The 23,649-nt window shown below is 40.2% G+C and overlaps 1 protein-coding gene across 1 annotated transcript in view; it reads left to right on the top strand.

Moving 5' to 3' along the window:
* Nucleotides 1–23,649, top strand: part of LOC140693569 (uncharacterized) — a 112,249-nt gene that overhangs the window by 41,621 nt on the left and 46,979 nt on the right. Inside the window, exon 3 of the mRNA XM_072957358.1 lies at nucleotides 22,335–22,474. Coding sequence (XP_072813459.1) covers nucleotides 22,335–22,474 — 140 coding nt within the window. The remainder of the gene's footprint in view (nucleotides 1–22,334; nucleotides 22,475–23,649) is intronic.

Genomic DNA, 23,649 nt, shown 5'->3' with positions numbered 1-23,649 from the left:
AGTGACAAGGTCGTGTCATCAGAAGTATTAGCTTAGCTCTGATCCTCTTTGTCGACTCCTGTCAGTGCTTCCCTGCAAGGTTCTGCAGCGGCTGCTTTTGCCCTGAGACGGGAGGGCATAGAGGGACACTGTAATACCCGAGGGCAGGAAGGGGTTGCTTTAAAAGCAGACATGTAACAGCCTGCAGCTGCAGACCTGCAGGCAGTTTGGTTGACGGTCCTTGAGAGGACTTTGGAGGCCTTAGCGTCGTCTTAAGTCTTGTTTCCCCTTGGGGACCGGATTTGCCTTTGGGGATTGATGTTGAAGATTTGAGCTTCTGCAAAGCTGTTTTCAGAGATGTGTATATACGTAAAATATCATATAAAATAAAATGATTTATTTAACGTGTGCGAATTTGTAGCTGTTAGGAACAGCTCTGTTGGCCTGGTCTCCACGGAGGACACCAAGGGTCAGCAGAGCGTGCAGGAGGGCAGGCAGCCTGCAGTGATTCTACGGGGTGTTCTCCCCAGCAGGGCGCTCTGCTGAGTTGAGTCTTCTACGAGTTTTGTTGCCAGAGGAGCAGACAGCAAATTAATGAGTTCTAGAGGGATTGTATAATGACAGGAAGAAATAGGAACCCGGAGATTTTCCGGACTAAAACACGCTTTGGTTCCTGATTCAGTGTGTTCCATTACAGAATTGATGAGTTGTGTCTATTCTGGAACGTCATTGAAATAAACGTTCAGCCTATATGTTAAGGGCTTTGTTTTATTTGGCTGGAGGCCTCGAGCCGGGATGACAGCCTCTCAGATCACTCTGAGGGACTGCTCCCAAGAGGTAGGGGAGGAGCTAGGATATATAGAAGCTTACAACAAAGAGCAGGTAATTGGAACAATAAAATATTGCTTGTTATCTAAAGAAAACCAGATATCTCAAGTTCAAGTATTTACTGCTTTTCTATGTATGGTGAGAAGCAAACATTTGAGTCATTGAATTCATTCCTTTGGCAAGCCCCTGGCTATCTAGGGCCAGTATCCTGTCCTTTCTTACTCTGAGTCTGCTCAGAGGGCACCACTGTGAGTGGCTGAGAGGCCGGGCTGTAGGCATGTACTCGCTGGGGGTTGGCAGCAGCCGCTGATGACTCGGATTCAGCATTCTTTGTTTACTGTCATGGTTGCAGTATTTTCATGCACATTGTAGTATTTTCATTCACAGTGCTCCCACTTGGTCCTAAATTTGACCAATATTTTGAGAGAAATTTCATGACCAATTTTGTCCCACGGTGCTAGGATGGCTCATTCCTAGTTCAGGTGAAGAATCTTCTAAGTTGCCATTCAAGGTGTAAGTTTTTTTTTGTCAGGCCCTGTTGATACTAAAAGTTCTCTGGATCACCTGTCTTACTAGTCTATTATGATACAGAAAGTGTTTACCCATCTTTGCTCATTCCCATACCTAGAATCACACTATTATATTTATTTTATTCAGGGTTATAAATTTTATCTGTTTCTTCAAGATGTTTAGCCATCATCCATCTTGTGGGCCTAGTTACACATTGGGAAATGTAACAGACAACAATTTTATAAAATAGACAGGATATAAGTAATACAGCTAGTAACGTTAATAAAGTCACGAGTAAGAATTTAATAGTCGAGAAGTTGTATTTTTGGGTTAAAATTTTGCTTGTGTTTCTGAGTTTGATCCTATGAGAAAGTTCATATTTATGGTCAGGGTCAGAGCAGGTATTAATTGGCCAGTTGAAATCTCCCACCTTGTAAGATCAACAGTGGCCTAAACAGAACTATAAATTCTTTTTAGAATAACGTTTCTGAGGGCTATCTAATTAGAGCCTTGGAGTAGGGAAACCCACCAAGGTAACACAGAAGTACTAGACATAGGTAATTTATCATAAACTTAACAAGTGGAGTAGATCATAATCAAAGGTTGGAGAAATTATCAAAGTAATTGGTATACAGTCCTGGTCCGGTGTCTTGGGTCAGCTGTCTAGCTCAGATGTCGTCTTCTTCTCATCCTGGTCTGGTAGCTTTTTCTCCATTTGGGCATTGTTTTAAGGTGAGCAGCACTCGATAGGCCAGTGCACTGCAGGGGATGTTTCAGATAGGAAATGAATCCAAGACTCCGTTTCCTTCAGCTTTGGTGTGTATGGTCTGGTAAAGAGTACCTGAAAAAGGGTCCTTCCATTCAGGTTGGAGACAGTTCTTTAAGTCATGCCTGTTGCAGTATGTATAATCCCCTGGCTGCAGGTCATGGGGCATTGGAACTTTACCCAAGGATAGATTTCTGAGCTTCAGAAACAAACCTAGAGTATCCTTTTCATAATTCAATTAAACCGTACAGTAATGTGACATAACAGCAAGGAATGATCTGGGAAGTGTCTTAGTAAATATGGACCTCAATTAACAAAACTAGAATTTAATATCCACTAAAATATAATTTATTTTCTCTCTTAAGTTACCCTCAGTTTTCTCAAATATAGCCAAATCAAGATTAATTTTTTACATGTTAAGTCTGATTATTTGATCATATAGGCTTTTTTAAATTGGCTGTGTTGGAAGTTTTAATACGGAGTCTCAGGGTAGAATGTTAAGGTTTGCTAAGGCCAAGAAAGACACGTCAAGGCTTTTCATGGGTTTCTGCCTTACAGATTTAGGTAAATTCTTTTCTCTTTAAAATCCTTAAAATATCTTTATACTCCTATATCTGTTAGGAGATGATCTCCCTAATTTGTTTGATAGAGCCACTGGGGACCTAAGTGTTTTTAGTCTCTTGAGGGATCAGATAGAGAGAAAAGATAAGTGTTCCAAGTGTGATTACATAGGTATAATTTATCAAATTGCTGTGAACCATAACTAGCTTAAGGAGAAGAGATTCTTTACGTCTGGGAAACAGGTTAAAAGCCAGTAGTATTTCAAACAATATCAAAAATTATAACCATATTCAGCAGGTTAATCAGTCCCATGTAACTAATTCTTTTAATGAGAGTTTTCATTAGAACTTTAAAATTTCTTACCCAGTTTAGTTCAGTGCTATAGTGTGAAATTTATTAGGAATCAGTAAATCTCCTTGAAGAGAAAGCATTTTGCAAAACCATCAGAAGAAAACAATTAATTGTCTATAAATGACAAAAGATTTAAAAGCATGTTTAAACACCGTTACACTATAATCAATAAAGAAATCTGTTCACTATACCCATAATTATCACTGGTAACATTTCAGATATACCAGAATTTTAGGGAGTCCATATAATTTCTACAATATCTATATTAATAATATTGTCTCATTCAATATAACCTTAGAAGTTTTATGATTCATTTGACAATTCCATGTTATTTAAAATGCCAAATGAAACTTTATAGTTAAAAATCTCTCTTTGGGATGTTTCAGGGGCCTTCTGTAGCATCCCAAACTTAACTGGAGATTAAAAGAATTTTAATTAATTAAATTAATTTTTATTTAATTAATTAGAATTTTATATTTGGGGAGCTTTTTGAAAGATTTCAGAACACTTGATCAGATAAACATATAGATCACTGTAAAGTAGTACTAATTCATTAACAAGAAAATACGTCAAAGGTAAAGGCAGAACAGATCAGCTAAGTGGTATAAGAAGTTTTACAATCTGTTACTGAAGGAGGATTAACATTTTAAGAAAATTTTTTCCTCTTAACAGAGAGAAAAACAATTCTAATCTTGTACCAGCTTACTTCTAAGATTCATTTACGTTGCCCAATTTGTTTCTAAACTTAGCCAATTCTGACCATGTACAAAACTCTTCCCTCAGGGTTCCTTTTCCACAAGCCTTCCACAGCTTTCTATACTTATATTAGTGTGTCCCTTATTTTTCTTCTATTCAGAAGTAACCAGGTTCAGGAGAAAGTCACTATTTTTCATTAACAAAATATAATTCCATTCTTATATCTTCCTTTACGCATTTATATTACTTTCCTAGGATACTGAGATCATTCCCTTACTAATAGAGACTATTTCAGTGTGGCACCAACTTTTTATTAATATTTCTATATACCTTTATTTTCACTGTAAGAGGAAGTTAAATGTTAAGTAATTCGTATTTCAATGTTATTTTATCTGAAAATGGCATAGCTATTTAATAAAATCTTGTCATTTAACTTAATTTAGCACAACACTAGAATTTAAAGATACCAAACACTTAGAGATTATCTTAAACATACATTTTAAACATATATTTTAAATATTTACCCAAAGCTCTCATCTCATTTGCATTTAATTTACTTAAAATTTTACCACAGCACATTACTTTTATTTTTTTTTTGACAAATCTGCAACAGATATAACAGGATCTTATTTGACTTTCATTAAACCTAGGTACAGTAAAGGTATTATACATAATATTGATGACTTTAAAGATGTCTATATTAATTAGAACATACTTAAACTAAACAATATCAAATATTATCTTAATATTGAATATTTTCCATTTCACATGACGCTGAAAGTCAATTTGTTCAGTTGTTATTTTAAAAATACTTAATGTTTAAGCTCTGATATTTTTACGTCAATTAAGCAGAGCTCTATGACTTTGAATTTTTTTTCTTTAACAGTAGAAATATCTCACTTCTATAATGTGTACACAGGCTTATAATCAGAAAAAAGCTAGAGATCTCATAGCTTCACTTTAAAACTTACTTATAAGATAGGTATAATAATAGTTGGAGTAAGCTGAATTTGCTTGCTCAAATCATTAAGGCTTACTATTTATGAAACAGACAGTTAAAATTTCTTCACAATGTCTGAAGGACCCTTCAGAGTTCTGAGTTCTAATATGCCAAAAATTTCTTGGCCTTAAGGTTTATTTCGTTGAGCTAATTAGACTCAGTCCTAGGTCACTGTTTGTTGTATTTATATTTCTGATGTGCAAGACAAAGACACTCTCTTCCAGGTCCCCAGATAACTGCTCTCTCACCCAGGCTGTATTTTATCTCCTTAAATGGCATTTTTGTATCAGTGAGAAGAGCTGTAAACAAAGAATTCCATGTTTTAAAACTTTAAGGCTTACTTAAATATGTCTTCCAAAACTTGCATAAGGCATTTAGTAAGATCTCTTTTCCTTGTGTTATAAGTTAAACCCAGGGTAAACCTGTATTTTTTTATTAGCCACTCAAATTAGTTTTTAGTTTTACATTATATTGGACGGCTTATGTAACTATATTGGTTTATTTTAATTTGTTCAATTAATATTTTCAGAGGGACAGATATGTGCCTAGCCTTATAATACCAAGAAGGGGAAGTGTTTTTCCTCTTAAACTTATGTATCCCACAACACAAGCAAAAGTTTTGTATAAAGACCATTTAAATATACCAATTTCACAAACTTTTATCTCAATTTTATTAAATCTTATACCTTTAATTTTTATATTTATTAAGTTTAATCAATAATTCTTATTTCTAGAAGGAGTGCCAGAAACCTTTTTTTGTGTGTGTGTGCATTGTATATAATTTTATAGAAGTCTCTAGGATGCCCAAGATTCAGCCAAAGAGCTTAGGCACTTCTCAGTTTTTAATTTCATTAATTGGTCTGTTATCCCAATTATTGATCAAGTATTTCAGTCTATATATACATATATTTCAAACTGTGGTAAGTAAAATGGGCTTGTTTGAAGTTTAATCTTGGGGGGCAGTAGGTGAACTCTTTGGCCCTTTTTTTTTTAACTTTACGTTGTGTTGTATCAAAACCCTGTATGTAAATCCAAAAATGTCCATTTTATTTATTTGATTCAAAATAACCATATAAAAATATTTATCCTTTTGGGATAAGCCACTTATTTTTTTTTCGACATTTTTACAATCAATTTTCCAGTTATTCAACCTAATTAACATTAATTATTCTAAGTTTTTATTAGCATATCTAGAAACATTTATCAGAAAGGAAAACACAAACGTAGCTTCTCAAACCAGTTTTATTTTTTTAACTAAGTTCTTAGGTTAACCATTAGATATATTTTTCTACATTTAAACTTGATTTTAATAGAAACCATAAAACAACTGTTTATAATGAGATCTCTTTAAACTTTCACCAATTAAAAAGTTTTTCCAAATTAAAAAATCCATCATATGGCCGTCAATTTACATACAAATATAATTATATATAGTGATTTTAAACCAATAAGATGAAGAGGCACTTCCACATGAGAGTCGGGGTGTTGCCTAAATAAAATTCAAAGGTTTACTCTCCAAAAGCTAAAAGCCTTTGTGTTCCAGGCTGATGCAGCCAAGTTTAAGATGGCAAAATATCTGAAAATTGGTACAATCAAAGAATTGCTTAGAATCCCAATTTATTTGCGTGGCCACCATATGTACACAATACTTGAAACTTTTGTATGGTGGAGTCCAAGGTTTCCTTTAAAAAATAAACTAAACATACATATACATACATACACACACTTAAAACACCCAGAGAAAGATAAAACATTTACATTTCAAGGACACAGGAAGAGAAATCCAAGTTACCCCTAAAGGGGATTTTGTTTTTATAAGTTCAGAATTCCAAAAAATGTTTTTATCAGGCCTGGTTAGTTATTTTCAGAGTGAGTTTTTTTTTTTTTTCTTATTCCCAATTAATGTTGTAAATTTTGTATGTACATAAACCTGGCTGGGGTAATAGTTGGAGACTGGCAATCTGTCATTTCTTTTTCTTTTCTTTTCTGTTCTTTATTTTTTTTTTTGAAAGTTCTATTCCCCATTGTAAGGTCGGGTTCTCAGAATAAATTTGCTAGTAAGATTTCCCACAGGGACAACTCTGTGTCATGAAGTCTTTGTGTCTACCACTCCTGGAAGATTCTCTGTCACCCGAGAAAGCTGTTACCAGCCAGGAGGATGGTCCGAATTTTGGAGTTGAAAGTTTCCTCATAAGAGTTTTACTTTTATCCTGAAAAATTCAATGGAGGTAACCAAATTGAGGAAAATATTAGACCAGACTCTTACCTAACCACTCAGTCCTGAACCCAGTGTCTTTCAACTTGGACTCACTCAGGATGTCTCCACTGGGTGAGTATTTTCCTCATATGTTTCCACCAGCCCCACTTTGGACATATCCTCAAGGTGGATATTTCCTGTTATCTTTCAACCAGGCCCCACTCAATATGTCTCCACTGGGTGAGTAATTCACCTCAGTTTCTTTCAACTGGAGGGCCACGTACCTGGATACACCGCCAGATAAAACTTAGGATCATCAACCAATATGTGAGATCTGAGAACCTAGAGAGACTCACCCAAATTCATCTGGACTCCCCGAGGAGGTGGATGGGCACAAAGGGCCACTGCTGGTACCAAGGCTCCGGTTACTTGGAGAGTTCAGGTGGAGAGAAATCTGCTGTGGTGCTTCATGGTGTCCAAAACTGTTGACTGAAATACATGTGCAGCCTAAAAGTTAAGAGTTATGTTTCATTTGGCGGGAGGACTCGAGCCAGGATGACAGCCTGTCAGAACTCTCTGAGGGACTGCTCCCAAGAGGTTGAGGCAGAGCTAGGATATATAGGAGCTTTACAACAAAGACCAGGTTGTTGGAACAATAAAAGATTGCTTGTTATCTAAAGAAAGCCAGGTATCTCAAGTTCAAGAATTTAGTACTTTTGTATGTGTGAGAGGAAGCAAATATTTGGACTCACTGAATTCATTTATTAGACAAGCACCTAGCTATCTCGGGCCAGTAGCCTGTCCTTTCTTATTCTGAGTCTGCTCAGATGACACCATTGTGAGTTGCTGTAGCAGCTGGGCTGCAGGCCTGTCCTAGCTGGGGGGTGGCGGCAGCCTTTAATGACTTGGTTTCAGTATTCTTTGTTTACTGTCATGGTTGCAGTATTCTCATTCACATTGTAGTATTTTCGTTCACAGACTGATTATGGATAATCTGCAACCTTGGAAAGCAACCGAGATGGAATTACTGCAGGTACCTTCTGCTTTAATAAGCCGTGTGCAAACATAAACAGGGAGGAAGCATACACTTGGATTTGGAGGTGTAGGAAAGGGATCCTGCACATTGCAGGAGAACGCAATGCAGAATTCCTTACGTCCACCTTTCTTTACTGTAGTGGTTTCTGAGAACAGTTTATGGTAATTAACCAACATTGACAAACTGCACAAATTGCATTTAAGAGCTGGCCGGCTGAAACTTGTGTATTGGAGAGGTGGAATTCAAAGGCAAGTGGTCAGGTGGATTGGAGAGAGATGGAGCCAAGGCCTGGGCCCAGATTCCGGTTTAAATTGCCATTTCTTCACCATAGGGCCTTGGAATAGTATTCAAAATCTCTTAACCTGTTAGTGAATCTGTGAAATGGGCATAATATTCGTTTCACCCTGGGATTGTTGTAAGATCTAAAGAGTATTATAGCACACATGAAGCACTTAACCCACTGGCACTTAGCAGTGTTCACTGTGTGGGGCCGCCCCGCTTAGCATGTGTCAGAGCCGTAAAGGCAGCATTTGTCTGTTGAGGATGCACTTGCAGCCCCTTGGCTAGGTTATGAATTTGGTGATTTCCTATAATCCTTGTAATTCTATGTGCCATGGACAGTTATTTTCATGGACAGATGAGGAATCTCATGGTAAAAAGACTGTATAATTTGCCCAAAATCAGACCATAATTTTGGGTGCAGAGGCCTCGGTTCAGCATGGGCCCCTGGGCCTTCTGCCCTCTCTGTTCAGCACCAGAGCCAGATATGGAGTCGGCTGTTTCCCTGCCCAGAATATCCGGCAGGCCGCAAGACACATCTGGCCCTGTGCTGCTTGAGCAAAAACTCCGAAGGAGAGACAGTTACAAAAGGGATAAACATAAAAACAGACGACAGCAAATTGTGATCAGCTCTGAGAAGGAAAGGAACATGTCTCGCCGTGCAGAGCTGGGAGCTTTCCCGTCTGGACTGCTCTGGGGGTGTTCATCTCAGCTAAACAAGTTCTGCTGCTGCACCAAGGCAGGAAGGCAGGGCGCGTGTGGCAAGGTAGACAGGGCCTCGTTGATCTTACTCATTCCCCATTAAGCGACAGTTGTCTCGGGCACTTAACTAATAAACAGATGTTGGCCATAATCATCACGCACTTTGCTTGGTAGTTTTATTGGCCCCAGCATTGAGATGAGGTCATTGAAGCTGGGGAGTTTGCTGCATGCCCGTGATTACCTTGCAAATACCCCGACTGTTCTTTCAATCTAGACTGGTGTTGCTGTCATGTCCCAGCCCTGTGAATGGCATCGTGTAGATTCTCCCAAGTGGCCCAAATGACTGACATTGATATGCTTAATTCGTTGGAAATAGTATGTGACAATAATAGAAAAAGGTAGTAAGAAATTGTTTGGAAAACTGGAAAAAACCTTTTCTTCCCCAGCTGGGGGAGCGTAACCCGTATCACTCACCCTACTCACTGCCTGTCACCTCCTCCCCGCCGACTCCGTGTTCATAAGCCACACTGAGTCTTGGGAGAACATTTTGCCTCATGACACTTTTGACTAGGACCTGCAACTTCTTTGTCCCTGGTTAACTCTCTCTTCAAAGCCATTCAATTTTTTGCAGGCTCCTCCACTCAGATGTAAGAATAGCCTCTTTAAACTTCTTGATGCAGCTCCTTAATGAAGATCTTGTGATGGAAACCTAGCCAAAACTGGGATGTATGCATATAGTGACTGCAAACTCAGCACTTTGTTAGTTCAGAATCAGAGGGGTGAGTGACTCAGGAAATGCTTTTTTAAGGTAACAAGGGGAAAGTGAAAGGACGCTTGCTGTGTAAGAAAGAAACATCTCAATCACAGCCAGTAAGGCACCTGTGTTCAGGATGGGGTGTGGCGAGTGCAGAGTTCTCACAAAGAAAATAGTGGTGTGATGGGAGCGAGGACAGTTGGGTACTTTATTGGGGAGGAAAAAAAGTGGGCTGAACATTTCCTTGTTGAACAAGAGGATTGTGACATGATGTGCTTGTATTTTGGAGAGAAGGGTTTTGTGGGGACAAGCCTAGGAGTACGCTGTATGTCTGGGGATTCAGCACAACAGAGAAACACAGAGAACCGGGCAGACCCCAAGACCCATGCTGGGGGAGAGACTGCCCACCAATTGGAGCCCTGGAGGCTGCTTCTGTCCCTTAGCTGTGGCCTCAGACCTCCCTTCACAGCCCATTCCTGTTGATACAAGAATAAAAAACGTTGGGCATGAGAAGGGCTGTGTCCCAGGCTTTCATTGAGCCCCTGGGATGTGCCCCACCAGATTTTGTTCCTTAACTTCATGCAGTAAAGAATTCAAGAGCAAGCCAGTGTTGAGTAAAGGTAGATTTATTCAGAGAGATACATTGATAGGCAAGAGAAACTTCACGAGGTGTGGGGGTTTGATGCTCATATTAGAAGTAGGTACACACTCCACACATTGTGGGCCTTCCCCAAAGAGGGAGAGAGAGTGGTGACCGCGAGGTGGCGCTGTGTTGCTTGTTTTCTTGGGCTTGGTGGTTTCATATGCTAATAAGTAGAAGGACCAGCCTTAGGGCAAGGGGCTAGGATTCCCAGGGAGTTGGCCATTTCCCACCCTTTGACCTTTTGTGGCTAGCATTGGGACTGACATGTTGCCTGGGGCATGTTATTCACCAAGTTACTATTACAATGGATGTTTACTGAAGCTCAAGATCTGCCAGAAGTTAAATCTCTTCATCCTGAGCCTCAAGGCCTATTGGGGTTTGAATCCTTTAACATTTTGATGTTAATTGCTGTGGCCTTCCTTGAATGGCTGTGCTCTTCCCCCTTCCATCCTGTCTCACTGTGATGACACAGAGACAGCAAAGGTCGGGCCCTACCTGTGCTCCTGCATTTAAAGGTGGGAGGTGTGAGGTGGGCTTATGATGACCCTGAATGGTAAGAAAAATGTTTCAGATTTTCCTACGTGAGACATGGGGACCTGACAGCAACCTCCGCAGATTTATCTCACGGGCATTATCGCTTGTGTTGTTATAGAAACAACAGGCAAGCCAAGAAACAAGTATAACTCACAAGGTTGTAGTACTGAGATTTATTTCGCTGGCACGCTCAGAGGGGCTTCATTTCCAAAGCTCTGAGCACCTCCAAGACGTGCACATGAGGTTTTATAGGGTTAATTACAAGTATGGGGCTATTAGCCAATAAGGCTCAAACAACAAAAAGCAAGGAATCAGTACACTGAAGCTTATCAATTGGGAACAGATCCCGTTACTGACAATTGTTTTCCTTGGATTTACGTGTTAGCTTATTAGCCCATTAAACTGACACTAAACTTCAGGTTTACCAGGTAGCTCAGCAAAACTTAGATCAGTAAACCGACACTTATCACACTTAGATTTGTGACTTAGCTTGTTAGCCCAGCTGGGGTTTTCCTTCACAGTGTCACTTATATTTTTTATTTTTCTTTTTATCTTTTTTTAAGTATTTAACCCAAATTTAATATCAGGGTTTTTTGGGAAAGAAATTTCTCTTTATCTTTTCTTTGGGGTTCTTTTGGGGGGGAGGTAATTAGATGTATTTATCTGTTAGTGGAGGCCCTGGGGCTTGAACCCAGGACCCCGTGCACGCTAAGCACATGCTCTACCACCCGCCCCTTCATCATTTTCTTTTTGCTTTAGCTGCCAAGAATCTTACAGCTGAATTTGTAGTCGGCCTTTAACACTTGCCCTGACTTCATGGAATCCATTTTTATGAGTTTATCTCCCCCTGGTTTCATTTAAGTATTGAATCTCCATTTTCTCTTCACTCTCCGTTTTGCATTTTTGTTGTTATGGTTGTTAAGCTGTGTTTAACAGAATTGTTTAAATTCTCTTTTAGCAAGAGGCTGAATGTAAATAAATATGTAAGCAAACAGCACAATTAAATGCTTTTATACATTCTGAGCTGTTTAGTAGTAACTTAAAAACCGAATTGAATATTAAAGTGATAGCATTTTAAAAATATTTTTTAATTTTTCATAAAAATATAGCTCATTTAAAATATGATATTAGTTTCAGGTGTACAATAGATGCTCCATTTATAGTTACTGTAAAACATTGTCTGTATTCCCTGTGTTGTAAGATACATCCCTCTAGCGTGTTTACATTACATGTTGCAGTTTGTATAAGAAAGTTGGGTAACGCAGAGTCTGGAACGTGGCTGTGTATGACTCAGGTTCACGCTCACCCTGCCTGTCAGAGCTCAGGCCTTCACTCCTTTCTGCAGGGGAGCGAGTGGAGGCAGCTCTCATCAGCGCTGTCACCACCCTCTGAGTGGCAGTGACAGCAGTGACTGTGTGTGGACGTGCAAATTGTTTTTCCAAGAGCTTTATATGCGTTTCTGCATTTAATAATTAAAGCCCTCCTGTGAGGAAGCGTTTTTAATGCATAATACATTTTATTTTGATATTGATAGATTTCAAACCTCTGAAAAATTTACAGTAGTACAATAAACGCTTAGATACAGTTCACCTTATAGGGCACTATTTGGCTTTCTGTGTCTGGCTTATTTTAGCATAAAATTTCAAGGTTCATCCATATTGTAGCCTGAATCAGTACTTTATTCTTTTTGTTTGATAATATCCTTTTCCATTTTTTTTGGTTTTAGTCTATTTAAAAATATTTTCATTGAAGTCTAGTCAGTTTATAATGTTGTGTCAGTTTCTTGTCTACAGCAAAAGACTTCAGTTAAAAAGGAACATACCTGCATTCATTTTCATACTGTTTTTAAACATAAGTTACTATAAGATATTAAATATATTCTCCTGTGCTATACAGTATAAACTTGCTGTTTATTCTTTACATACTCAGTAACTGCAAATCTTGAACTCCCAATTTATTCCTTCCCACACCCTCCCCCCTCTGGTAACCACAGTTTGTTTTCTGTGACTCTGTGTCTGTTTCTGTTCTGTAGATAAGTTTATTTTTTTGTTTCTTTCTATTTTTTTTTTTAGAGTCCACATGTCAGCAATCTCATGTGGTATTTTCCTTTCTCTTTCTGGCTTACTTCACTTAGAATGACATTCTCCATGTCCATTGATGTTGCTGCAAATGGCATTATTTTATTATTATTTTATGGCTGAATAGTAGTCTATTGGACAAATATGCTACAACCTCTTTATCCAGCCATCTGTCAGTGGACATTTCGGTTGTTTCCATGTCTTGCTATTGTAAATAGTGCTGCTGTGAACATTGGGGAGTAGGTGTCTTTTTTAATTAGGGTTCCTTCTGGATATATGCCCAGGAGTGGGATTGCTGGGTCATCTGGGAGGTCAAGGTTTTGTCTTTTGATGAACCTCTATACATTTTTCCACAATGGCTCCACCAAACTGCATTCCCACCACAGTGTAGGAGGGTTCCCAATTCTCCGCAGCCTCTCCAGTATTTATTGTCTGTGAACTTCTCAATGATGGCTATTCTGACTGGTGTGAGGTGATATTTGATTGCAGTTTTGATTTGCATTTCTCTGATAATGATATTGAACATTTTTTCATGTGCCTACTGGCCATTTGTGCGTCTTCATTGGAGAAATGTTTCTTTAGGACTTCTGCCATTTTTTGAATTGAATTGTTTGTTTTTCTTTCTTATTAAGTGTAAAAGCTGTTTACATATTCTGGGAATTAAGCCCCTAGCAGTTTCATTTATTGTAAATATTTTCTCCCATTCCATAGGTTCGTTGTCTTTTTGTTTTGCTTACTGTTTCCTTAGCTGTGCAAAAGTTTGTAAGTTTAATTAGATCCCTCTTGTATATTTTTGGTTGTTTTTCTATTGCTTGAGTAGACTGCTCTAGGAAAACATTGCTGAGATGTATGTCACATGTTTTGCCTATGGTTGCTTCTAAGAGGTTTATAGTGTCTTGTCTATATGTTTAATTCTTTAACACATTTTGAATTCATTTTTGTGTATGCTGTGAGGGAGTAGTCTAACTTCATTGATTTACATGCAGCTGTGCAGTTTTCCCTGCACCATTTGCTGAAGAGGCTGTCTTTACTCCATTGTATTTTCTCACCTCCTTTGTCAAAGTTTCAATGACCAAAAGTTTGTGGGCCTATTCTTGGTAAATGTGTTTATCTGTTCATTGATGGATGGATATTGTTAGTAACTTTTGGCTACTCTGAATGATACTGCTATGAATATTGATGTGAAATTTTTATGAGAATATCTTTTCATTCTGTTGGCTGTACAGTTGGCCCTCCATATCTGTAGTTTCCACTACATGGATCCAGATGGCTGATTGTAAAGGGACTCGAACATCCTTGGATTATGGTATCCAGGGTGTGGGGTTCCTGAAACCAACCCCCCAAGGGTATTGAGGGATGACTCTACATATAGGAGTGGAATTGCTGAGCCATATAACTCTAAGCTTTTGAGGAAATACCAGGCTTCTCCAAAGAAGTTGCACAATTGTCCCTTTTCCCTGGCCGCATATGAGGTTTCTCTGCCTCCTGAACGACATTCGTTATTGTCCGTGATTTGGTAATAACCATCCTAGTGGGTGTAAAATGAGATCTCATTTTGATTTTGATTTGTCTAGTGATGTTGAGCATCTTTTCATATGCTTATTGGCCGTTTGTATATGTATCTAAATTCGTGGTAAATTTAAAAATTGGGTCTGTTTTATTGTATTGTTCAGTTGTAAGAATTCGTTATATATCCTGGATGCTACTCTCTTATTAGATACATGTTTTGCAAAATTGTTCTTCTATTCTGCACATTGTCTTTCACTATATTTTTTTAAACATTAAAACAATTTCTTTACAGGGGAGGTAGTTAGATGTAATGATTTATTTTATTTTTCTTGCTAAGCAAGCACTCTCTGACTTGAGATACCCATTTCCCCTGTCATTTCACTTTCTTGATGATGTCCTTTGTAAGAAAAGGGTTTTAATTTTGATGAAGTCCAGTTTATCTGCTTTTTTCTTCTATCACTTGTGCTCTTGGTATTGTATCCAGGAAACCAAAGCCTATCCTAGGACCACAAAGATTTATACTCTGTCTTCTTTTAGAAAGTTTATAGGTTTAATTTTTACATTTCTGTCTGTGATCTACTTTGTTTTAATTTTTATTTGTTATATAAAATATGGGTGTTCAGATTCCAGATTGATTCTTTTGCCTGCAGATACCCAGCTGTCCCTGCACAATTTGTTGAATAGACTATTCTTTCAATGGGGTGTTTTTGGCCCCCTAGTGGAAAACTGTCTGTAAATGTAAGTTTTTCCCCATGGGTTTTTATTGTGTCTCATAGATTTATTTATCCAAACTTATGCCAGCATCATACTGACTTATTACTATAGCATTTTAGTAACTTTTAAAGTGAGTCCTCCAACTTTACTCTTCTTTTGCAAGGTTGTTTTGCCTATCCTGGGCCCCTTGCACGTCCATATTAATTTTGGGATCAGTTTTTCAATTTTTGCAAAGAAGTCAGCTGGAATTTTGATAGGGATTCCACTGTATATGTAGATCATTTTGAGGAGTCTTAATATTTTTAATAATACTGTCTATCATTCCATGGAAATGGGATGTCTTCCATATATGTAGATCTTTTAAAATTTATTTTGGTGATACTTCAAAAAGTTCAATGTACAAATCTTGTAAACTTTTGTTAAATGTATCCCTCATTTTATTTTTAATGCTGCTGTAATTGGACATGCTGAGTTTCTTATGGGTGGGACTATATATCAATCTTCTTATTTCTAGAATTCCTTAACAGCAATTACCCTAGTTATATATTTGCTACTTAAATCTATCCACAACTATTCCCCGCCCCGTGTTATAAGAAATCAAGACCCAAGTTAAGCTACCTGAACACCTATGTGGAAATGTGAAATGAGACCCTTGGGTGGGGCTTTGTGCAGATGATACTGGAGCTTATTCAGGATGGCTTCATCGTAATTTCTTTTAAACAACCCTTCCGGTGTATTTAGTCAGATACATTAAGAACATGCCCTTTTGATGTGCGGAGTAGCTAAGACTATGATTTTCAAATAATTTCTAGTGAGAGTGTTGTTCTTGAAACCTAATTTGCATCAATCTTTGAAGATTTATGTTTCAGGTGCTTTGACTAAAGAACCCCCACCTGTCTTTAATCAATAACGACAACTAAATGCTCAAGCAACATGTAAGAGCTTGAGCAAACTGCCCCCACCCCGTAGTGCTGGGTGGCTGCAGCTGCAACTGGAGTCAGCGCTTACCTATCCCAGTACGCTTGTGCTGATCTGCTCAAAGTGGTTCGTCCAACAGTTTGTCAGTAGTCTGTTGGACAAAGTCATTAAAAATTGATTGAAGGTTGCTGGAATGCAATATATTCTTATTAATATTAATTAAGCACATATTGAGTGCTTATTGTATGATGGAATTGTCCCTCAGCCTCACATGAATATTATTTCTCATAAAACCTCACATATTTCCTTGTTAATCTCACTTTACAGATAAGGAGACTGACAATTAGGTCTTCTCTCTTTCGGGGGAGCTCATTATCAATGATGGGAAGTTATAAGGAAAAAGATATTTATTCATCATGAGAAAACATTTTTCTGAGTGTCAGCAAAGAAGAAGATGAACACTGAAGAAGGTGATCATTGTTCAAGTGAGACAAGCCCTGGGTTGTGCGGAGTCTGCATCCCTGTCCTAGAGAAGGCACGTGTAGATCTGCGTACTGGGTGAGGCGGCGTGGCCGCGCAGGGAACGCGGATGCTGGGCCGTTGGGCTGTGCTCAGGCCTGGTGGGGCTTTCTCCTAAGGGCAGCGGACCATCATTGACAGATTTTATGTTGGAGAGTGGGGTGCTCTCGTAGTTCACTTTTGTCTTGTAGAATGCTTGGAAACATTTAGAAGGCTTGGCAGGAGGTGATGTGATGAGTCAGAGTAGGGTGGCTGCGAGGTGTAGCAGTGTTCAATTTTCAAGTGGTTTTCAGGCCCAGGCTTGTGGCTCAGTAGCCGTGTCAGTTTGAATGACGCACTCAAGGAAGTGAAACAATTTATCTAATCAATTGAAGCAGCGATGTACCCAATTCCCAGGACTGTTGTGGAGATCCAGTGAGATAACGTTTGCAGTGTGCAGCATGGTCCCAGCAGAGAGTCAGTGCTGAGTGAGTGCCAGTGAGTATCTGGTAGGTCAGGTGTGGGTGGTGGGACTCGGTGTCTGAGGATATCTGGGCCCTGAAGGAGGGGTCCATTCACATCTGTGAGTGATGGGTCTGAGTTGGGAGAGGCACGGAGAACTTAGCCCCCGACCAGAGGCCCTGGGCAGGACGGCTATGGGAGGAGCACCGTGAAGTCAGCTCTTTGCAGGTGGAGTTGGAGGTGCCCTTGTGACATCTAAGTGCAGTGTCACGAGCTGAAAGTGGAGGTCTGCGCCCAGGCTGTGCATTTTCGAATAATGTCAACTCCTGAGGACACCGAAGTATTGATCACTGAACGGAAGTCATACTTTACAGGACAAATGAATAGTAGTATCACCTCTGTCATCAAAGCTCACGTCTATTTATTCATCACTCAGTTTGCTAATTGGGTACTTACAGAGCTCACTTCACCGTCCTCCCGTGGGCTCAGGCTCCACAGAAAAGAGCTGGTGTGTCTTCCTCTTTTCCAGAAGAAGACACATTTAGCTTGTAGACTTCTGTACCTCGCCAGACTTAGGATATTAGTTTGTTGGTTTAATTGTATTTTCTGTTGGCCATGTCCTGACAGGAGAGAAATTTTACCTCATGGTCATTTTTCAATTAGCTGTTACTGAGAATTGCTGATCTGATACATAGTGTATGTATTATATTAACTTTGTAGAGTAGTTATCATTTTTCTGTCTTTGCCCTTTAATTTTGATTGCCCCTTCAGTGTTCTATCCTTTTTGGGGCCTTATTTTTTTTTAATTAAAAAATGTCTGTTAACAGTTAAGAAAACAAAAACAAAGAAAAAATGCACATGGGAGCTAAATTTAGAAAATGTCTAGTGTGTTTTCTTTCTCGGCAATGGAGGGTTCTAGAAACTCGTGAAAACTTTCATTACACAAGTTCCTTAAAATGCTGATTAAGAAATAAAACCTTCCTTCCTCATCTTTCAAGCTGCACAACTAATTGTCAAGAAAGTGAGGGAAAATTCTCAGAAGCCAAGACAAATGAGAAAGCAGGGTTTCTGGGAGATAAGCGAGCCTTAGAATCCCTGGGGTGCTGGTTTGATCCTGAACTGATTTTCAGTTGCCTTGACAGGAGGGCAGGATGTGAGCCCCAGGCCTCTGACACTAGGAGTTGGATGGGGGATCATATTATGGGCCAAGCCCATCCTGAGGATCTTGGTTTACTAAAGGGTGAAATAGGAAAAAAAAAATTCCTCAAGGCAAGAAATTAAGGAAAGTCAATTTTGTTGGAAGAGGGGAAAAATAACAAATCCAAAGTAAGGATATAATTTAAAGTTGTTCTGGCATTAGAGTGACCACAAACACCTGGCAGAAAAGCCCAGATACTCCTTGATTGATAAGTTGTGTTTTGAATGAATCAGTGAACAGCCATTCTGAAAAAGGCCTCCAGAGTCTTGTGGATCAAGATACTGGACAGCAAACACCTCCCTTCCAAGGTCTCATTCAAATAACCAGAAAGGTTTTAAAGGAAAGAAGCCATAATCATAGATCTTTTTATTAACAGTTCTATATGCTACGAATTCAGAGGTGACTATGTAGTTGTCTCCTCTATTATGGACCTTACTTTCTCTTTGGGGAGACAAAATGACATAGTTGGTAATCTTGGTGGAGGGAGGTGTTAGTCTGTTGCAATTAGCCAGGAGAGGAGATTAAGAAAACAGTGAAGGGTGGGTGAAATTTTTAGCTGAGGACAGTCTTGTTCACTTGGCTTTTAATTGCAGGCTCAATGAACTGTCACTGGAGGGAATAGATCTTACGGAGGATGGACATAGCTCAGGCCTCATTGGAATGGACAAATGAACCTGGAGAAAGACAGTCAAATCTGTGCAGACATTAAAGTTCACTTGAACGTGCTGCATCCCTGAGCCAAAGATAGGACAAATATGCAGCAATTCTTGAGGACAGAAGAGTGGTTTTTAAGGTTCTCCAAGAATGAATCCCATGGAACCGAGATGGCCAGTTGTCAAACTGAGACTTTGTTCTTTGGACGGTGTACCCAGCAAGGGTATTGGCCTTTTATATGTTTCCATTTGTCTTTAATACATGTCTGTTGATGAGGACGTGGGCACAAATGTTTGACACCTTGTCGAGGCGATTTTGGATACCTGCCTAGAAGCACGGGCACAGTTGCGGCTGCTTCATACATCTTGCAACCCATCCCATTCCCCGGCTCCGTGATCACGGCAGAGTGGTTCCTTGTTGACCTGTCCGTTTCCTCTGTGACATCATAACCCATGAAAAGACCGGAGCATATTAACTTGGCTTTGTTAAAGTCAAAGAAACAGATCAAATGTGGAGTCAGATTTGTTCTTTCCTATTTCAGTAGTACCATGGAGATGGCAGTTTGGGCAGCTTTTTGTAGTGTCCTTGAGGCTTTCTCTCTCAGCTTCTTTGCGCCTCAATTGAAAACCCTTCATTGCTGTCTGGCCTGCTGGTAATGCACACTGCCTGTTTTGCCCTGAAGATGTATTCTGTTTATAAACTCACCTCTACTCCTTGGAAAACAACACAAGAAAAACTCAGTTGGTTTTCCACCAGTCATGGGCAGGGGTGAGGTATACCATGTTATTATTTCATAAAATAGTAGTAATAATAGTAATAGTAATAGTACTAGAAATAATAATAGTATAATAATAATAATAATAATAATAATTATTATTATTATTATTATTATTATTATCATTATTATAATAAAAGAAGTCTTAAAACAGGACTGAGCACATTGGAGAGAGTCAATAAATGCTTTCTGGCTTAAATCAAAAGTGATGACTTAGTGATTCCATGGCTGCTGTATTTGCTAAGCTAGTTACTCCTTTGCTCCATTACACATTATTTTAACTGAAAAAGAAATGCAAGCAAAAGGTTAAAAAAAAAAACTCAAACAGAGCACAAAAATACACAAGTGAAAGAAGTTTTCCCTCATCCTCTGTTCTTTCAGCCCTGTCTGGAGATGCCACTGTTTACTATCTTTTGGGTGCTTTTCCAGATATGCTTTGCACATTCCCACCTATGTATGTAAATTCCTTTAAAATTTTAGTTATTTTTAACTTAAAGAGATTTAAATCCTCAAGTGGCTTCTGCCCGGGTAATAGAACAGAACAAATCTGACTCCATATTAGATCTGTTCGTTTGAATTTAACCCTATGCTCTGTCTCCTAGGCTTCATCTTGCTTGTAAAAAATTGTTGCCTAGAGCCTGAAATACACAGGAGAGCTTATTCTGAAGCTCTGACCTTTAAGGATATTTAACATTTTTTCATTCATTAAAAGATAGCAAATTGCAGAATAGAAAATAACGTTTGTTTTGTTGGAGATTTACAGGGATCTGACCCACGCAGATAGCTGTAAGAACAAAGGATTCTAACAAGAAGGAATTCCTACACTAAGAAGTTTGCAACAACCAAGCGCGTAGGAAAGGAGCCTGAATTGTGACTTGGGGAGATGGTTTTCCAGAACATTAGTTTGCCAACTAGGTCTACAGAAACTTGCTATTCCAAGCCCCAACATCTGGTTTCCAAACTTATTGGCCTGTCCTGCACTGAGGAGAATGAATTTGGACTTGGTAACACTCCTATCTACCTAGAAAGCAGGGCACTGGAGCTGAGTGTTATGGAAACAGGCCAGCCAAGAAACAAGCACCAATCGGAGTGCTGGAGTACTCAGAATTTTTATGCCGGCGGGCTCAGAGGGGCTTCTGCTCCGAATTTCTGAGCACCTCCAAGACGTGCACATGAGGTTTTAAAGACTTCAATACAAGTAAGGGGATATTAGCCAATAAGACTCAAAGAACAAAATGCAAGGAATCAGTACACTGGAGCTTATCAATTTGTAATAGTTCACATTACTGACACTTGTTGAGCTTGGAATTACGAGTTAGGTTGTTAGCCCAGTAAACTGACACTAAACTTCAGATTTACGAGATAGCCCAGCAGAACTTAGATCAGTAAACCGACACTTATCACACTTAGATTTGTGACTTAGCTTGTTAGCCCAGCTGGACTTTTCCTTCACATGAGGACAGCTCTCCCACCCCCAGGAAACCACTGTGAGCCCTTGATGTTTCCACTAGGTTGGGGTATGGTTTACCCAGGAGGGATGGGGACTATGCACCAACACTCAGGCAGTCTGCTCTGTCTGGGGCTCTGATCTTGTACCACACCTCTCCCCGCCAGCCCAACACCTCGGACAGTGGAGCTAAGGCAGTGATCCTTCCTGCCTGTTTCCCAGCGTGTAAAAGGGGAATATGTGCTCTTCCCAAGGAAGTTCTGAGCGACAACACCTGCGGGTGCTTGGTTCTCAGAGCAACAGAAAACCCAGCTCCGCATGGGGGCAACGGGTGTGATCCCCGTAGTGTTTCTGCAGAAGCATCTGATGGAGGGCTGGATCAGGGAGGTAAAACATGAGCTGCGGGACTTGAACGGTTACAGAAGGGTACAGAGGTAGGTCTGCCATCTCAGGGTGCCCTAGAGGTAAAGCTTTTTCTCTCCAACTCCGCTACGACACTCCCCTATCCAGACCCATCCCTTCTCTGCTCTTCCTGTCCATCTGTATCCCTCCACTTTTCCCCTCTTCTCCACCCGCTCCCATCTTCTCCCTCCCTCGCTGTCCCACCTTCTCTCGCAGAATGCAGAGAGGATCCATGTCCCTCCTGCGCATGCGCTGTCGGTGCCTGGTGGTCCCCTGGTTCGAAGCTCCATGTCCGAGCCGGGGATTGGCCCCAAATGCTTCTCAACTCTGTCGCCCGTTAGGCCTTTGGTTCCTGCCTGGGGCCGGGGCTTCTGGCTGTGGAAGTGCAAGGTGGGGGGCTCCAGGGAAAGGGTTCAGGCGGCTTCGGGAGGGTGATCCGCCTTTCACAGCCCCCAAGGGCGCCAGTCAGCCCGTGTTCAGCTGAATTTCTCTGGCCAGACCCTTCTGACAGCACCACCTGCCCCGGCGCCCCGGCCACAGCTGTCCAGGTCCAGGTGTGCGCCTGCCACCTCTCACGCAGCCGGGATCCCCTCAGTCCACGGCTGGCGTCCCCTTCCCCTCTCCCGCCCGCGAGTCCTCTCCTCCCGGGCTTCCTCTCCTCGGCCGCCTGCCCGTCCCCACCAATGGGCGGGCTGTTTCCCGGGCGGGCGTGGTCTGCGGACCTGGACGGGAGCGGGCGGCTTATGCTGGTGCTGGGGCTGGCCTCCGAGCGGGGCTGCAGCCCGCACCCCCCCTTTCCCTCCCCCCTAGGGCTGCCCTCCTTTCCCTTTCACCCTCCCTCAGGACCAGCTCAGTGGCGTGTGTGCTGCTCCCCGGACTGAGAGCCTCTGGCTGTAGCGCCCAGCTTCACCTGGTGGAGTCGGGAAAAGGGAGCATCAGTGCTGAGCAAGCTTCTGTCTCCTCCCTCAGTGTTTCTGCCGCAGGTAAGTATCTTGAACACTTTCAGGTGTTATGATGGCGGTGCTTGTTGATGTCACGTGTTTTTATAGTGAGAGGGATTAACAGTGGTGAAAGCAGGGCTTGGTTCTGTTAAAAATGAGCTGAAGGCATGAAGCTGTGATATCCTCCTTCCTTCCCTCTCCAAGGGTGAAACGTGTGACAGTCAATTTTAAAAAGATAGTTACAGTCCCTAGCTAGCCCAGCCCAGCTAGTGTGTGTTAACAGGAACAGCATCACCAGAGGCCTTGGAGACCCAGGGATATTGCAGTCCTAAAGAACTCCTGGCACAGTTTTGTTTGTATTGGTTTTTTGTTTTTCTTAAATTGTGGGACAGACTAGTGGTATAAAAAGAAAAATATTTGTCAAGAAATATTTTTTCATATAACAGCGTTATTGTGATATAGTTCACACACCATGAAGTACATCCATTTAAATGGTAAAATTCAGCAGCTTTTAGCATATTCACAGTTGTGCAACCATTATTATTCCAGAACGTTTTTATCACTTCAGAAAGAGCAGTGGAAATTAATGACCTATCCACCCCTCCCCAGTGGTGGTTCTAAAGAAATTTCTTGGCTAATCTTGACCATAAATTCACTTGTTACATTCCAAGAAAAATCTGGTAGGAATTCTAATCAGAATTGCAATGAATCTGTCTATCAAAACAGGAAGAATTAACGTCTTTATGGCACAAACTTCTTCTACCCATGAATATATTTCGGACCCTATATTTTCCTCTGTCCAGAGCCTGGCCCATGGGAAGTCCTCACTACTTGTTGGGCTTGTGAATGATGAGATTCTATACATCGTTAGTTGCAGCTGTAGCCTTTCACAGAAGAGAAAAGAAACCTCAGTGAAGCAAGTGACTCTCTGATGGTCAGAAAGAGTGACAGCCATTGCTGGAGTGATCCAGTGGACTTGGTGTTTACAACCAGAATTCTCCACCACCTACAGCTAAGGGGATTAGAGTGTTCTTTTATTTTTTCTTAATGGCGTTGCTTTTATTTTTACTTATTTTTTAAATTATTTTTTATTTAAGTGTAGTCAATTTACAATGTTAGTTTCAGGTGTACAGCAGAGATTCAGTTATAAACATATGCATATGTATATACATATGTTTTAGATTGTTTTTAGTATAACTCATTACAAGAAATTGAAT

This window comes from Vicugna pacos, unplaced genomic scaffold (genome assembly GCF_048564905.1).
Source record: "Vicugna pacos unplaced genomic scaffold, VicPac4 scaffold_19, whole genome shotgun sequence".
In the NCBI taxonomy this organism is placed as follows: Eukaryota; Metazoa; Chordata; class Mammalia; order Artiodactyla; family Camelidae; genus Vicugna; species Vicugna pacos.
Note: the sequence above shows the minus strand (reverse complement) of the source record. Positions and strands in the feature narration are given on the sequence as shown.